This window comes from Anolis carolinensis, chromosome 2 (genome assembly GCF_035594765.1).
Source record: "Anolis carolinensis isolate JA03-04 chromosome 2, rAnoCar3.1.pri, whole genome shotgun sequence".
In the NCBI taxonomy this organism is placed as follows: domain Eukaryota; kingdom Metazoa; phylum Chordata; class Lepidosauria; order Squamata; family Dactyloidae; genus Anolis; species Anolis carolinensis.
Genome location: NC_085842.1, coordinates 253,523,117 through 253,541,691, shown reverse-complemented (window position 1 = coordinate 253,541,691; position 18,575 = coordinate 253,523,117). Strand labels below are relative to the sequence as shown.

At 40.8% G+C, this 18,575-nt stretch overlaps 1 protein-coding gene across 1 annotated transcript; it reads right to left on the bottom strand.

Moving 5' to 3' along the window:
- Positions 1–227: 227 nt before the first annotated feature.
- On the bottom strand, positions 228–18,545 carry habp4 (hyaluronan binding protein 4). Its single transcript, XM_008103210.3, has 8 exons — positions 18,094–18,545; positions 11,359–11,506; positions 10,345–10,506; positions 10,056–10,127; positions 8,509–8,592; positions 5,158–5,326; positions 1,965–2,144; positions 228–544 (listed from the first exon to the last, which is right to left on the bottom strand). Exons 1-8 carry the CDS (start codon positions 18,407–18,409, stop codon positions 488–490), a joined length of 1,188 nt encoding a protein of 395 aa, XP_008101417.1. The 5' UTR covers positions 18,410–18,545; the 3' UTR covers positions 228–487.
- Between the last annotated feature and the right edge of the window lie 30 nt (positions 18,546–18,575).

Below are 18,575 nucleotides of genomic sequence, written 5' to 3'. Positions count from 1 at the left end.
TTAAAGAAAAACTGAAAATATTACCTTAGAACCCAAACATTAAGCATATTTTGTATTGCTTTTTATTTGCCAACCCCTGAAAATTGTGCAAGTTGCTGAGTATGGCAAAGGTACATTTCAGGAACACGACTATTAAGTGTCTATGGATTCTGGCTATAAAGCCCCCAGTACAGATATTCTCGTGTATCTTACAAGTGTAACGCCATGGACAAAGAGTCAGTCTTCCGTACCTGTGACACCATCATCTCGAACCTTTATTTGAAATCCCTCATGTATGATACCATAAGCCTTCACACAGCTAATCCAAAAACAAGTGGTACTGGACCTTGCCTCCTAGCCCACTGGATATGTCTAGGTTCTTAACACAATAGAAGTGCAAAATTCACACACAAAAGTCATTTTGCTCTGTAGAGTTTGGTCATTTTCTTCCACAGCAACGTAGAGCTGGTATCTTCACAGCTGTTTTTGAAGGTTTTGTTGTGTTTTTTCAAGCTAGAGCAGGAAAATCCTCAGGGTCATCAGGATTTGGAGCAGAGATGCTCATCTAAGGGGAAAGAGATTACACCAGTTTTTTTTGCAGGGCAATACCTAGTTGTGTACTGTGATAATAAGATACACCTAACTAGGTTTGTCCATGTCCACATTAACTCTACTAAACTCAAGCCTATCAACAATTCACCACAGAGGTTGCTATAAAATCCAACCTATGTCTTTTTTCATTGAAAAATGCCCCTTACCCTCTTCTATGGAGGTTTCATGGAGGAACAATTGTACTGTTGGAGCAATTGGGCTGGGGATGCATACAAGCTGGCCATCTTAGCTCTATCAGGAAACTCCCATTTTTGAAATGTCATGCACAAGATATCCTACCTGCACATGTGCCGACCATTGAGGTTGAACCTTTAAGAATCCAGAAACTTGTTCACTGAACACTGGATTTGAATCAAGGACACCAACTCCCCAGATTCAGCCCCTGAAGATCATTTAGATATTCTTCACGTGAGTCATTCTCTTAGCCTACTTCACCCCACAAGCTGCGAGACTAAAATTCAAAACCTATCTCAGAACTTCCTGAATCAAGGACATGATACTAGTAGAATAACTGCATCTGTTCCTTCTGAATTTAGCCTCACAAACTGCTTGTTCTTCCACTAACAGCACATGTCATACATTCCCCTAAATATAATTCCTACAGAATTAAAGAGATGCACTCTTTACGTTAAATTAAGCAAGTGGTGATTGAGGACTAGGACCACAGGAACAAAATTTCTCTCTTGTTGGGAATATCTCTTTTCTTGTGCTTGACAATATGGGAAAACTACAATATTTGCTTTACCACTTTTTAACTATTCAAACTGCACTTATTCTGTATTCACTGGAATGCAGGATTTAAAGGAGACCAAGTGGAACTTGCCATGAAATACTGTGGTGTAGATGGTTCCTGTTTCAATAATAGCCCATTACTTACATCTAGATACACACTAAACTCAGTATTCAATTGCCACAGATTGCACTGTTTGGATCATTTGTCTACTTCAGGTTTTTTAAAAGTTGGAGAACTTTAGTGTTCCACCAGTATCAGTCTGTTGTGAATGGCTGATGTTGCTTCAACTACACATGTAAAGTATTGAAAGACCCTTCCTCCATCCCAACTGCTGCTGTCCCAGCCTCAGAGGAAGAGAAAACAGTCACAGTTCCATCATGCTTAGGACCAGAAGCAGATTAAAAGCCCCTCTTCTATTTCAACTGCTACTGTCCTGGCCACGAAGGGACAAGGAAAATTAAATTTCTGCTGAACTTAATGTCACTCCCTTATCCTTTGGTGTCTTAATTAGACAGTAAGCTTGAGGGTAGGGAAGTGCTTTGTTGTTCTTTTACTTGTAAAGTGCAATGTACAATAATGGCATTACATAAAGGAATAATAGCAACAGCAGGCACCAAGACTGTAATTAGTACAGAATTACCATCACTTCTGGCCTGGATCCTGAATCCTCAACTCTACGGACGCGTCCGCGGCCTCCTCGTGCCCCTCTGGCTCCACGCCCAGGACGAGGCAGGCTCCCAAAGTTAATGTCCAGCTGAGAAGTGATGTCATTTGCTGATTTTCGGAAAAAGTGAGAATCATCCTCGAAGTCCTCCTTTACCTAGAATAGAAAATGTTTATATTAAGCCCACCATTTGGCCTGTTTAAAAATTGCCATAAAGAACACTAAAGGCTCAATAGAAGCTGTGGAAAGAGAACATGAAATGAGTCTGTTATGGTCAGTGCGAGAGATGCTTCAACCCACTTCTCAGCCGAACAGGTCTACAATGTGTGTGTAAAATTCAGTTAAATAGAAATCCATAAGGAACTGTGATTGCTGACAACAAAGGAAAGACATAAGGAAGAAGATCCTAAAAACAAAGCACCCTAAGTGCTAGAAAACAGAATTCTACTGCCTAAACATTCCTGCAAAGAGTTCTTGTCCCACCTCACCATGCATCATAACACAAATGACAGAAGAACTGGATTTGGAAGAAATCCCTGAGATCAGGAAAAGTGTTTTTAAGGTGTGTGCTTTTTTAAAGAAGTCCTCTTAAGTATTCTTTCAGACTGCTTGGTAATAAAGAAACTATTCTGAAGCATATCAACATTGTCAACACCAACATCTTAACACACATGTACATCAGTTTTCCCCACTAACAGAATCTAATCCAGACTACCCAGCCAAAATGGGTACTGGTGAGTGCTTATGGAACTAGCATTCCAAAATATCATGAGAAAGGCAGTTAGGGAAGGCCGATTACAGCAAGCCATTCTACCATTAACTAAGTTAAGAAAACACCTCTTAATGATTCTGAAATGTTTATACACTTTTCTTCCTTTACAACCAAAACACTTCCAAATAAATTTATCCAGGTACTGTGACACTGCTTGTACAATTTAGAAATTAATTTCTGTGTAAAAATCTATTTAATCCTCATGTGTATATTGTGTTTCTGTACTGATTACAGCAGCATTTCAAGCATAATATGGATTCAGCTTGAATTCATGTACTCAGTTGGCTTTTTATAGTAACTGGGACTTGTGAAGTGAATTTTAAAATGGGAAACTTTAGGTGCTACCAGCAGGCTTATCTATATGCCTCTGGCATCCAGTCCTCACTATTATGATAGTGAAAATAATGTTTTTCTTCTGAAATGCAAATATAATTCAAGAATTGTCATGATGGGGTTCTATTTACTAACCTAAGTACCATGTTTATTGTTATGACATAATTATATTTATGTATTTTTCTTCAAGAATTCAAAATGAGGTACGAAGATATTACCAATGCAATGTAAATCCATATTAAAATGAAATTATTACAAACAGTAGAAGTTAATAGATGCAATCACCCAAATGACACAGCAGTCCAAAACTCAAGGTAAAAATATGTCTGTGGGGTAAAAAAAACAATGGTGTATGCTAGGCAGACCTCTCTTGCCAAGGACTTTTAACTACAGAAAACATTGTGCTCCATATCCTACCCAAATGGGATACAAATCTACCAGGGAAACAGCTAGAATCCAACCCAGAAATCTGACCTTATGTTCAAAGCTCCCACAGAATTCCATCCAATTCTCTGCAAAGGCAAGTAAGACAGTGGAAAATTCCTTTGTCAAACCTGAAGACTGTTGATTACAGTTTTCTCCCTGCCCTACTCCCCTTCTAATGGATTAAAATAGCATAACGGGAAGATTTCAAACAGAGAAAGCTATTGATGGAAGGGACAGGAGACACTGTAGGAGGGATGATGCTCCCGATACCAGCCATCCAAAACTGGGTCCTGGCAAACAAGCCAAATCCTGTGACTGAAGCATGGAGCTTGTTTCCAAAATATTAGAAATCCATCTGAACAAATTTTACAGGAATAAAAAAAACATGCTGTGGATATACTTTCTTTTGCTATAAAATGCCATTTTACCAAGCCCTATACCAAAGTGATTTGATACATTTTGATAGTTTTGATCTGTACATAATATTCCAGTCCTCGCCAACAATGTGCTGCCACTTATAACTCACTTTACAATTTTTTTTTTGGATTTGGTACCTTTTGGAAACAATGTCAAGTATTTTCTTTTGTATGTCCTACCTGATCTCACCTCAATGAATGGTGGGGAAAGCAGCACAGACACATTCACTAAGATCAAAGATGAAAACTAGTATTGTCACACTAAGTTCTCTTACAAATGGTTAATACAATAGCCAGCATCTTATCTATAGCCATGCCCATCAGCAAAGTTGTAGGCACTGAAGCAATAATAAGCTACCAAAAATGCAAATGTAAATGGTGGAACAGTGCTTCAGAAACTAAATTAAATGCCTGCAATGTGCTGCAATGAAGATGATGTGACCACTTCATATACCTCCCTAAGCATTTTCTTTTTTTTCTGGGGGGGGGGGGGGGGGAAAGCAACCCAATGAGCCCTTCACACACTGAGGGAGTGCTGGATGGGAAAGAAGTAGAACACAGCTACTGTTAGGATTTCTAGTGTATTCAGCCAAAGAACCAAAGCTAACTTAACTCAATGGGCAGTATCTAATACAAGGTGGAACTGTGTCACCTGCAGTTCCTTGTTTATTTCCCAAATTAGAAGGCATAAAACTTTCCTCAATTCACTTTGGGTCAGTACATAGGGCTGTCAAATGAAATGAAAGAGTTTTGATATGCAAGTCGCTGTCAGAGGGTTGGTCTTATTCCAATAGTTTTTATGTGCACAATCCTTGACTCTGTGACCCTGTGTACCAACAGCTGCAAGTATTTCAAGCTCAGCTATATGCAATGAAGCTAAAGTGTAACCTTTTATGTTGTCTTCAAAGGGAATGGAGAAGCTTGATATTAGTATGAGACTACAAACTAGAACATAAAATGCAATATATTTTTCCACTGGTACTGAACAGAAGCAAAAATGCTTCTGCATGGTTGTCAACTGAGAAAGGAAAAACAATCCTATGCTGCTGTATCTCTTTTTCTTTTTTAAAGTACTTAAACTGTTCATTAGGGTGAGCTAAAGGTTCTAGTAATGTTTACCAAACTCTTCGAATTATCCTTAGATATGTTTCATTATTAAGAAGTCAGAAATAAAAACACAGGCTTGTAAGAAAACCCTTCTAAATTCTAAGCAAATGCTTACATCATCTCTATATTTTGACTTGTGAATCACCACTGCTTTGGAAGGAACAGTGGTTTCAGGCTTCCGGATGTTGAATTCAGGCTTTGGTCGGCTTTGTTCCTGGAGATTTTTCCATTCATCCAAGGTCATCTCTTGAGCTACTTCTTCCACTGGCTCTCCTTCAGCAATTCTAAGGGTTTATAGTTGTAAAATAAAAACCATTAGGCTGTGAAATGCCATGAAGGGAAAGGTAGGGAGCAATTTCATCGAAGGTAGTGATCTGGGTTTGTACAAAGTGCTAAAAGTGGCTGTTCGCCTTTTCTAAGCAATATATTATTATAAGCGATGTTGTTTTACTTATTGTTTGATTTGGCTTGTTTCTTGTTCTGTTTTGTTATGGCATTGAATGTTTGCCACTTTGTTTGGAAACTGCCCTGAGTTCTCCCCAGGGAAGATAAGGAGGGTTATAAATAAACTTTGTTTATTATTATTATTATTATTATTATTATTACTATTATTATAGGAGATAAAGTTTTGCACAAGTGGGGTCTTCAGTAATATATTACAGCAAGGAGAGCCTCTGATTGGAGTTCTAGCCAGACAACCAGCTGGCTGTGCCCACTTCAGTTTTGTTATCTGATTCCTATGTACTTACTAGGAAGAAAATATTATTTGGAAATTTGTTTCCAGGATTTGATTTTACCAGTTCTGGTCATATATACTACTTTCCTGGTGTTTTCAGCGTGCTCAAGCTTGTGGTTCTCAAAACATGATTTTTATTATGAAGCTAAAGAGCAGGCTTCTGCTCCTTAGTGCCTCCAAATGTTTTGAAGAAAAACTCCCAGTATCCCAGATCACTGACAATGCTGGCTGAAACTGGTAAGTATTGTAGTTTGTAACACCCAGAAGGACTCGGTTTAAGGAGCCTGTTCTGAATCCACAACTCATCTCACCCTGCAGCATAACTCACAGATAAATATGAGATGTGTTCTTCCAAACACTACAAAAGCAGCACATTTTCAGCTACAGGGTCTCTAGTTTCTACACATTGCAACCCGCTGGCCAGTTTTGTCCTAGCAAACCCAACAGGCATGATCTTCCCCAACCTTATTATATTTTGAGTATTAAATGCAAGCAAGATGAAGAAATATGTCTGTTAAGATATTTCCCTGCCTTGCAAAGAAGTACAAGTACAAAAATACTAACTTGCCTGCCTCATATGTAGCTATTTTTGTCACAAATCTAGGTTTTACTAAATAGTCACAATTACCCTGATGCTTTCTAATAACTATATATGTCTTTCAGAAAGATATATTCAGGAAGCTGGCAGAGTGTTAGGATGGAAGAGAATGCATATATCTCAGGGTCATCGCAATAATTTAATTGCCAAACACACCATGTAAACTGGGAGAGCAATGTTGTCGACTCAACATTGATAAAATTATCAAAGGCAATTTTAAACATGCAAATAAAAAGGGCAAGGCAATTTTCTACTGGGATTCTCACTGTTCCTTTTCTTAAGCACTCTTCTAAACCCACAGTATGGAGCAGCCAATCTGTATCAGAAGTGCCTGGTGCATACTGGACCACTCTGCCAGCATCTGGATTGCACATCTTTGCAATTTACTAAGAGGGTTCCACTGTGTTTCGGCAATGTAGCTACAAGGTCACAAAATTATGAAGTGTAGGCTGTTGTATAGTATCACAGCCTATGCCATGATAGAAAGAAGGTGTGACTTCAATGTACTCAAATGAATAAACAATAAAATCTGTGGCCAAAGTTGGGGAAATTAAGGCAATACAAAACAATGAATATACAGAGGGGAACGGTGGTGGGGCCAGCAATGATTAAAGCACATACACACATACAATAGGAAGAAATGCCCTGAGTAAATATGAACAGACTCTTCCCAAGAAGAGGACATCTCCCAAAACTTGGGAGAAAATTCAAAATAGATTTGATATGATCTCTAAGTTTAGCTTTAAGGATTTCACATATGTTGATTATCGGATGTCATTAGAGAGCCACCATATTTGTGTTTTATAATAGTTGAAGCTTTTAGGTAAAAATTAACCTTTTCCCATTCATGCATACAACTCAGGAAAAGCTCTCTCCAGCCTATGGAACATTCAATATGCCCCTCAAGCTCCTTCCACACAGCTGAATAAAATCCCGCTTTTTCTGATTTGAACTAGAATATATGGCATTGTGGACTCAGATAACCCAGTTCAAAACAAATGATGTGGGATTGTTCTGCCTTAATATTCTGGGTTATATGGATGTGTGGAAGAGCCCCCAGTCACAGTTTCAAATGCCTCTTCAAGATGTGCCACTGAAAACATGAGTAATAGGACTGCCCTGTCCTGTAGAAATAGGCAAAACACAGCAAGATTCAGATGATTTAAGATATGACTTAGACTCAAGCCACTTAGGTGAAGATGAGCAATCTCTAAGATAGGTAAATGCATTCTACCCACTGGAGGCAGTTGTGTGCTGTGTTCTGTGTGCCTAAACGCTTCAAAACAGGCAAATCAGGTTCTAAATTCCACCTGCCAAGGAGAGGCATACAACTTCAAAAACCAGAAGCTAGATAAGAAAGTATGCACAGTAACTGCTACTGTATAATCAAGCCTCCAAAGAAGTCATTCCAGCAGCTTGCCTGAATGGTCCGCCATACGAAGACAGAAATGTAATTTGTTGCACTCCAGTTTTATATATTACATGGTATGACCTTGTATCATGTCATATAATATCCAAACCACTAAATGAGTGTAGACTCACAGCATAAAGGGAGGCCCCAGTTTAGTACAAATTTGCCCAACACAAATATATAATGGGTAGTCCTCACAAACAATAAAGGGGCACACAGCAGCAATTAGGATTCTATGTAATCAATTATCAGAACAGCCCAAAAGCTTTTGTGCAGCCCCCAGAGAAAGGATTAAATCAAAAGCTCTGGCACAGCTTCAAAGGTTTCCCAAACTTCCTATAAGGCCTGTACAATTAATGACTCACAAAGTCAAGCGTAATATGCTAAGTAAAGCATTTTCATTGTTTAGCAAGAACTGAAGAAATGGGGTTGTTGTTTGCAAGTTGCTTGGCAGCATGCATCACATGTTGAGTTGGCCTGATATATTAATGTAGATGAACTGTGAAAACCACAGCTTGGCATCTCAGTGGTTTAAGCCTCTCCTTGGGATCAGAGTGTAAGTCAAAGAGTGGAATCTTTTGTAGCAATGCAACCATGCACACGAGGATTAATGCTATTTTTCTGTTTTCAGATAGTTAAGGCACCCAGATCTAACCTGCATAGGTTTTCTAATAGTGACTTAAGGAACAAAAACAGCAAACTATGCAAAACAAGCACATACTTGGTTGGAGCCTCTCCCTCAGGTGCTGCTGGGTTCTCTTCTGTCTCAGCAGTCTCTTCCATAGGAGCAGTCTGTTCCAGCTCACTGTAAAATATTAATATATCCATTCAGCAAAGGTACTAAAAACCAAATACCATAACATGCAGCTTAACCTGTATGGGCTGCTCAGAATAAAGACCATAATTAGTGTGTGGCTCAAAGGATTAGCTCTACAGCTCACACACTGCATTTATCTGCTGAATGGCAGAAAAACTATTACACAATAAGTTAACTGATGCCCTAAAAACTTGTTAATGAAACCCTAAAATACCTTTTTATATTCTGACCCCTTGTGTTCTCTTTTCAGCACAAAGCCTGCAGCATGTGTCACTATAACCATTCAGATACTTTCACTGGTTTCAATTTGGCACATTTCTTTGACCAACAGTGCAAGAAGTAAAGCTTCTGAGGACACACTAATAATTTCAGCTTCCCAGGACAGGGCATACACAAATTCTTGCCTTTCATTATGAATTAAAATACATTTATAACAAAATATTTTTAACTGTCTAATAAAGGGTTGTTGTATGTCTTTCGGGCTGTGTGGCCATATTCCAGAAGTATTCTCTCCTGACGTTTCACCCACATCTATGGCAGGCATCCTCACAACAGCCCGAAAGACATACAACAACCCTGTAATTCCGGCCATGAAAGCCTTCGACAACACATTGTCTAATAAAGATTTAAAGGACAGCCAGTCCCTCTGTAGGGTATTGGCAGAGGTCTTTGAAGTTCACCTCTCTGAGAATTAATCTTAGAGCCTCAGATATGGGAGATATGAGCTCTACCACTAAGCAATGTCCCATCTTCACAAGGGATCTTTAATTAAATTTAAAATAACGTGTTTATTTCCCATAAATCTTATGTAAAGGACAATGGTGCTTACATGTCTACAAAAGCTAGTTTCTCGCTCACCTTTTTCAATCTTAAACCAAGATTCAGTCAGAACTGAAGAACCTAATTTGTGCTGGATCTCTGTGGAAGATTTCTTCTGCAATGGTTACTGAAACAAGTCCAGCCTGTAAGTAGATAGTTCTCTGGTCTTTAGTGCAGACCACCTTAAGCTTGGAACAAGGAGGATGCAAAAATTGGGCCATTTTAGTAGTGGATAGGACTACTACCTTTTTTTTTCTTCCCTGTTTTCTCTCTCAACAAGTTTCCATGCTGGGCATACATGGAAACAGAGTGGGCTACAGCTTGGAGTAGTAAATGCAGTTTTGGACTAAGACACTGGAAGACCAGGATTCAAATCCTTACTTGGTCAAGAAACCCACTGGGTAATCTAGGGCAGGTCACACACACTCAAAGTCAGAGGAAGGCATGGCAAAACCTCTCTGAACTAATTATGCCTAGAAAACCTAGGACTGGGTTGCCACATGTCAGAAGCAAGTTAAAGGCATGCAACAACAACAGGCTCATAGCTATGCAAGGTGCTGAGGTGAGGACAAGCAGCACATCAGATTAACAAAATTACAAGCCAGGACACTCTCTAAAACACATAATCATACCTCAGATCATCCTTAACTGTTCCCCAGTTACGAGGTCCACTTCCACCCCGTTTCTCTTCTCCTCGGACACCGCTAGAGACAGAAACAGTAACTGTGTTAGTTTTCTTCATTATGGAAATCAAGGTATTTTACTTGCTATACAAAATTCAGTTGAATGTGTGTGTTAAACTTTGTACCACAATTATCCATGAAAAGGTGTTATTTTTAAGATACATCTATGTGCCATTTATTAAGACACTATTTATTAAGATACATATGAAGATAGAAAGAGCAAATACAGAGCACTTACGTTTTATCGCTTCCACTCTGCCGGTCAAATTCCCGTTTCCCTCTTTGATCAAAGCCATTGAAAGTCCTATTCATTCCACCACCTCTTCCTCTGCCTCGCATTCCACCTCTTCCTCCGCCACGACCTCGCATTGGCCTTTCCCGATCAAATCGGTCCACTGGCCTAAATGAGAATGTGCTTTAGTTTTAGCTTGTTTCTGCTTATAGAAAGATCACCTTCAAGCTGATACACTAGAAATACCATCATGATATGTAACAGCTACCGTATATATTTATAAATGACTTGACCTCATGTATAAATGGAGGGCAGGTTCTGGAGCCAGGCATTCAAAAAGGCCAGAAGCAGCACCACGGCACAAAGTGTAGAGGGGGCCGTTGTTGTTTTAGATTCCTCTGAGATGGACTAAACTCTTGCCTTTTGCTATTCTACTCACAGAAGGAGATAATTTTTTTGGTAAGATTTAATGTATAATACAGCACTCCCACTGACCTGTAAGTAAGTCAACCCAGGTTTTGAGTTGATTTTTTAAGCTATAATTTCAAGACTTATACATGACTATATTGGGTAGTTTAACTACATTTTAATCTCATGCGCCTAATACTTTTTCCTGAAAATGTGCAAACACCAAATCAAAACTAACTGTTTCGTTACAATGAGTAATACTTAAACATTATTCTGTTACTGTTATCTCCAGAAATGGAAGTGATTTAGATTTCCTTGATCCCATTCCAAGGGAAATATTCTATAAATGGTAGCCCAACATTTCAACAAACTTTTTGATGCATTACATCGAAGGAGGCAGCAACAGCAGAAAGGAAAATGCCACTCATATTACAAATATGAAGGAAAGAAGGAAGGAAGGAAGCCATTTGAACCAAGTTTGCTGGCCACTATGGAGGGTCTGCTGACTATCTCCTGGAAACATCTAACCAACTTGCTAACTAAATGGCAGCCTGTACAATAAACTTAAAATACTTCAATGGGCTACTATACATGCTCAATAGCAGCACTTACCTTTCAAGTGTTAACTCTGCTTGTCTTTCAGTATCATGAGGACGGTATTCCCTGAAGGGTTTCCATTCCGCTTTATCCTGCTTTACATCTGTACCTCTGCTTTCATTCCATCCCTGCTGTTCTCCTCTTTTTGGAGCTCGCTTCTGGACTATGGAGTGCCAAGAGAACATTTTCAGTTTATTCCATTAAAATAATTTTATTTCTGTAAGTGGGAGTTCTTTGCGTGTTATGAAGTTCATGCATGTATGGAGAAGCATAGCAAAATAGTTAAACCAACATACATTTAGAAGGCCCAATTTTTCCATATCACTGATAATGCTCTTTAAAGACAAATAGCTGATGGGTTTCTTGCTGCTAAATCAAACATCACAATAACTGAAAAAGAAGTCTATGCGAATCAAGTTAATTGCTACTCTGAGCAAGTGATAGAAATTTTGATCACAAACAAGAGAGTAGAAATAGGCAAAAATATCCATACTGAACTCACGTGTGTATAGGTAAGGGACATTTATCAAAAAGAGACCTCTGAATTTTCATCACACTTACTCATCAATGAGATTTCACTGGGGGGGGGGGGGGGGGGGAATAGAAGATTGGCCAATATTAGAATGTTAAAGCAGTTATATTTATTCTTTAAAACAGGGGAAACTTCTGCCATCGTGTGCATAGGCACCTTTTCAGGACCAGTTACAACAAATGTAGCATCTCTACGCTGTCTGAGCACATGTAAAATTTATATATTCTAATGAATATTATAACAGAATAATAAGATAGAGTATTGTTCCTAACTGAAATATATGTACAAGAGCCATTGTATTTTTCCAATCTTTTCTGAATGCTGTTTACATGCTGTTACAATCTGGCAGAATCAGAACTGTACACAGCTGACAAATCCCTAGATTTGCCCATAGAGATAATGGGCAGAAAGTCAACCAACCAACTGTGAAAACAGCAGCATTATTGTCTGGCAGCTGCCAAAAGGTCTTACATGCTTTCTGTTGTTGTGAGAGGAAAACCTAATATTAATTCATTTGTAAAAGAGGTAAGAGAATATGACAATTCATTGTTTCTGTCATTTTGTAAACTTGTTTCAATGCATAGGAAAGGAAAGGGAGATAAAATGGAATACAACAGCACTTTAAAGATAAAATTATTTTTGCTTCAATGTGAGTTGTAGATTAAAGTCTACAGATGCAATACAGGATGAAATTAAAGCCTTAGATGTAAAGCATATTTATACAGTTGTGGACGCAGGAGAGAACGTGCAAGCAGACCGCCACATTTATAGTGTTAACTTTTGTGGATTAACATAGAAAAACAAAAGTTTTTTTTCTTGGTGTCTTGGTTTTTAGGCCTTTTCCTGGGGTTATTTGGGGCGCTAATTTAGAAAACTGCATTGGGATAGACTGCACAAGCTCTAGTTTCTTAGATACGGTTATCATGATTTCTTATGGGCAAGAAGAAGAAGACTGGTAAGTGGCATCTGCATCTCAAAAACTAGAACTGACAGGTGAAAATTGGTGCCAGTTTCAGAATCAGCAGGTCTAATATACCCAGAAACAGGGTTAACATTTGAGGCACCAAAATATGTCTTGGCCACTGAAATTATTAATTATTTGATTCATATGGAATCTTCAACTCCTCCAATGCAACTCCATAATCAACATCTAGCAGAAATTATCTCAGGAAAAAAGTGTTTTTTTTAAAAAAAAAAAAAAAAACACACACACACACACACACACACATTTTTCCACTTTCATGGGGACCCTGCATGCCTAACCCCAGGAATATGGAGAACCAAATGTAGTAACATCCAAGAAGATGCCAATCATAAAATAGAACTACTTTGAAAACTATTGTCGAACCACTGTTGATATGTACTACTGACAGTAGCATAACATTAAGTTGGAAAAACCTAAGATAACCTCAGGCATAGAAACATCTAGTAAATTAATCTGCACTTGAAATAGTTAGGCAGTTCAAGCAGTAGAAGTGATAATGAATTCAACTTCTAGCTTGTGAGCGCTTGTGTAAAAACAAGAGGATGCATTGTACAGACATGAGTCTGTAAGTACATTCTGTAACAATACAAAAAAGTATGGGAAAAGGCAGTAGCAGCATTTCACAATGAATTTAGCACTGCATGCATACTCAAGCATTCTGCACAGAACTTGTTTATGTGGATTAACCATCAATAACAAAGGAAGATAAAAGTATCAGTAAGACAACAGCGGTGTTAGAAGGAAGTAAATCCCAGGCGAGAAGCTTTATGCAAGTTATCTTCATAGCACCAATATTAACAACAGGATTCACTCAGCAGTTCTTCCCTTACATCTGCAGCATAAAATTTATCAAGAAACTTAATACTGCTGTTACATTTTCACTATAATACAATGGGACTATCAAACGGTTCCAATAAGTCAAGGATGGGGAATTCACCCTCAAATTTTCCCAGACTGCAGCTTCGACAATCCCTCCTAATGGACACTGCTGCTTAGGTTGATGAGAAATACATATAGTCTAGAGGGGCACAACTTCCCCAATCATTTCACTAAGATCTGCTTCTTTATCTTGGTTATCTTGAAATCTGGGTTATCTGGGTCTTCCTCCAGGGGCAAACCAAGAATGGGCAACTTGGAAGTCCCCGAACAGTCGCAGAAGTGGAGTTGGCAGAACAAAAGGCAACCTGGCAAAATGGCACTACATAGAAGAATCTTCCACCTTGTGCGACTATGAAGCAGAACAAACAACTCAGCATCTGCCCTGCCTCATGCACAAGAAAGGACTGTTTAAAGCTACAGAAAATGCAGTCGCTGTTGCCCGTTTTTGGTCTAAAACTATTTAGCTGCTTGTTGTCCGTTTATTTTATCAGTTCTAACCTTAGTTTTTAATGTAATGCTTTTGACACGAAATAAGTAAAATCGTGTAATTAGTCACTGCAACGTTGACAGTAACCAAAAGCACTATATTAAATGTCAAGGCTTGTAGAACTGTATCTCAATGAGCTACATCTGCCTCAGATAGTCCCTTTTATTACACTATGCAGCAAAATTTGAAAACTTTTTTGTTCCTGATTTGCAAGTGTTATTTCCTGTTTAACTGTGCAGTGGCGAAAGCGCTGAGCTGCTAAACTTGCAGACCGAATGGTCCCAGGTTCAAATCCCGGGAGCGGCTTGAGTGCCCGCTGTTAGCTCCAGCTCCTGCCAACCTAGCAGTTCGAAAACATGCAAATGTAAGTAGATCAATAGGTGCCGCTCCGGCGGGAAGGTAACGGCACTCCATGCAGTCATGCCGGCCACATGACCTTGGAGGTGTCTACGGACAACGCCAGCTCTTCGGCTTAGAAATGGAGATGAGCACCAACCCCCAGAGTCAGACATGACTGGACTTAATGTCAGGGGAAACCTTTACCTTAATGACTTTGAAAGTAGTTGTTATACTCCAGAAATTTCTTTTTCCTACACTGCCATATAATCTACATTGTCTACTTTGAACTGGATTATATGAGTCTACACTGCCATATAATCCAGTTTAATGCAGATAAACTGGATTTTGTATGGCAGTGAGGAAGGGGCCTAAACTGAATTGGTTGAGACTTTGAAAAACAATAGCAACATGTGCTATAACAGGATGTTCCACACACAAAAACAAAGTTTTGGCAGTTTAATAAACTTTTTGCATGCTTTTATGTTAGAACCAATTACGAAATGAAATGTATAATCCAGGAACAAAAATAGTGTTCTACACAGTGTTATTATTATATTGCTATATCATTTGTGTAGCATATCAGGCTTACTATTACTGGAAGTCTCGAGATGTAATATGTCCCTATAGCTCAGGCAAGGGCAAATTTTGGCCCTCCAGGTGTTTTGGACTTCAACTCCCACAATTCCTAACAGCCTCAGGCCCCTTCCGTTTCCCTCTCAGCCGCATAGCATTGAGTTACAACACCCTAACTGTTGTAACTCAATGCTATGGATGCATGGTAGTTGTAGTTTGCTGAGGCTGTAGCACTCTTTGGCAGAGAAGACACAAATGACAACTCCCATGACTCCACGCCACTGAGGCCTGGGGCTTAAAATGTGTGCATCTGGAGGCGTGCCCTGGGCTGGGAGGTGAGGAGGAAACTCCCCCGCAGACGCCACAATCGCGCCTCTCTGCGCAGGCGCAGCCGGAAGCCCAGCACTAGGGGAAGGGAGGGGCCCCACGGGGAGCACGAGGCGCGGGATTCTTCCGCCACTGCCCCCGCCCGCGCAAGCAAGGCCCCCGAACTCCACGCATGGTGCAGCCACACTGTCCCATGAATGCAATTCGATCCTGAGAGTTAACCTTTGCATTCTTTAGCAGAGAAGGCTCAAAGACCAAGCGAAACTGCAACTCCCAGCATTCCACAGCACTGAAACCATAGCAGCTATAGCGGTGTAAAAGCCGCGTCGATTCCACCCCAAAGACACCAAAGACCTTCTAAAAACACAACTCCAAGGATACCATAGGGCAGTGACAGTAGTGTCAAAGGTGAACTCAAAGGGCAGAGGCCCATGTAAACGCAGCACCCTGCCTCTCTCCAGTCCGAAATGCGGCCTCCTTCCCTCTCTTCCCACCCCAAGCATATTTCCTCTTCTGGGTATATTTAACCCGCTGATTCCAAAAATGGCAACCAGTTCCTCCTCTCAGCTCCAGTTTTTGAGATAATAGAATAGTCATGGGCAAACCTGGACCCTCCAGGTGTTTTGGTAGGCCGGTAGGCTGTTAGGAATTGTGGGAGTTGAAGTCCAAAACACCTGGAGGGTCCAAGTTTGCCCATATCTATAATAGAACATAAGCCATCTACCCATCGCCATCTGCTCACTCATAGAAAACCACGATACAGTAGTCTCACTTATCCAAGCCTTGCTTATCCAAGTTTCTGGATTATCCAAGCCATTTTTGTAGTCAATGTTTTCAATATGTCATGATATTTTGGTGCTAAATTCATAAATACAGTAATTACAACATAACATTACTGCGTATTGAACTGCTCTTTCTGTCAAATTTGTTGTAAAACATGTTTTGGTGCTTAATTAGTAAAATCATAACCTAATTTGATGTTTAATAGGCTTTTCCTTAATCCCTCCTTATTATCCAAGATATTCGCTTATCCATGTTTCTGCCTGCCCGTTTAGCTTGGATAAGCGAGACTCCACTGTAATCATATCTAACAAAGTATAGCTGCTGTGTTCTATCCAATTGCAATTTTCTGAATCAGCATCCCAAATCATCCCAGAAACAGGTTTAAACAACAAGAAAAAAAAAACCAAACTTGTGGGCTATGCAATTGTTCTGAGACGTAATTCTAGTTTTTGACCTGTCAAACATCATGAGGTGAGGAGGGAGTGTCCTCTCTGCACCCCACTTTTCCTGCTATGCCACAACATATCTAGATGCTATTGGAGGGCAGGAAAGGGATCAGAAAGGATGAGTCAGTTTGGGGTGTGTACACACCAGAGCTTTCCAAACTGTTCCCACAATATCTGCTTTGAACTGCATTATCTGAGTCCACACCATCATATATTCCAGTTCAAAGCAGATAATGTGGAATTTCCTGCCTTGGTCTTCTGGGATATGGGGCTGTGTGGAAGGGCCCAGTGTGTTGGGACACACTAGTGCAGGCATGGGCAAACTTCAGCCCTCCAGGAGTTTTGGACTTTAACTCCTACAATTCCTAACAGCCGGTAGGCTGTTAGGAATTGTGGGAGTTAAAGCCCAAAACTCCTGGAGGGCTGAAGTTTGCTCATGCCTGCACTAGTGTCACTTGAAGTCACTAGTCACATAAAAAAATACTCTGCCCAACAAACAAAGGCTAATGTTGTTCAAGCGTAAATACTGTTATAGCCTTAATAATTTGTACGATTTATTGATTGAGTTGTAGTAATTACCTCAAAAATTGAAACAAAAAAAATCTGTTGACAATGAAGTTTGTGATAAACCACGTGGAGCAGCTATCGAAAATTCCAAGCCTCTTTTATCGAGATTACATGAAACATATATTAATATAGATAGATATTACATATTGTATGAAATTCTTACAAGGGGTTGGTTTGCCAGTAAAATGGAAATACCGAACTACCGTGTCGCGAAAGGACGCATGACTAAAAAGTGCATCACCAACATGGAGAGATTTGGAGGTAGACTGATCAGAGCTGATTTATTCGAATACTGTAGAATGAATATGGCTTAGCATCACTTGGACTGCCATTGCTCAATGCTGTGGAGTTCTAATTTGGTGAGGCACCAGCACACTTTGGCAGAGAAAGCCAAAACCAGTAAAGTCCCTGCTCCCATTGAAGCATGGTAGTGAAAGTGGTTTCAAACCGCATTCATTCTGCAGTATAGATCAGGCCTGGGCCAACTTGGGCCCTCCAGGTGGTTTGGACTTCAACTCCCAGCATTTCTTAACCCTTAAGCGGCTGAGGGAGAAAAGGAAAGGGCCTGAGGCTGTTAGGAATGCTGGGAGTTGAAGTCCAAAACACCCGGATGGCCCAAGTTGGCCCAGACCTGATCTATATCAAAGCATTAATGCACTTTGACACCACCTCAACTTCCGCGGCTCAATGCTATGGGCTCAATGGTGTGGAACTTTTTACCAGGCCTTTGGCCTTCTCTGCCAAAGCAGAGTTCCCAGGATTCCATAGCAAGTGGCCGCGGCGTCAAACTGCATTAATTCCAGTGCGTACATGCGCCCCTGTGGCTTCCTACCGGGCGCGGGAGGGCTCTCCGGCTGCAGGGCTGCGGCCTTGCGTTCCTTCTGGGACTCCCTCTTGGCTGCGTTGGCGGCGTTGGCGGGAGGCGCTGCTCCGGGGCCGGCCTTCCTTCCCGGAGCCGCGGCCTCCTCGCGCTTCTTGCCCTGCTGCTGCTGCTTGCGCCGCTCGGCCTCGCGCAGGATGTCGAAGGGGTCGGACTCGTCGTCGAGGAGCTGGTGGAAGCGGTTGGCGACGGCGCAGCCGAAGGCCTCCTGCATGGCGGCGGGTGGGCCGGCGGCGGCCACGGGGCTGGCCAGCGCGCCCTTCATCATCGTCGCCGTGAGGAGGGCGAGGACGACGACGAGGGAGATGAGGAGGAGGCACCGTCACCCGCCCGCTCCTGACTGCGACAGAAAGGGCGAGAGCGGCCTCGGCGCGGCCCAAGTCACCACGCCATGCCCGCGCGCCCGCCCCTTCGCCTGGCTCTGGCCAATCCGC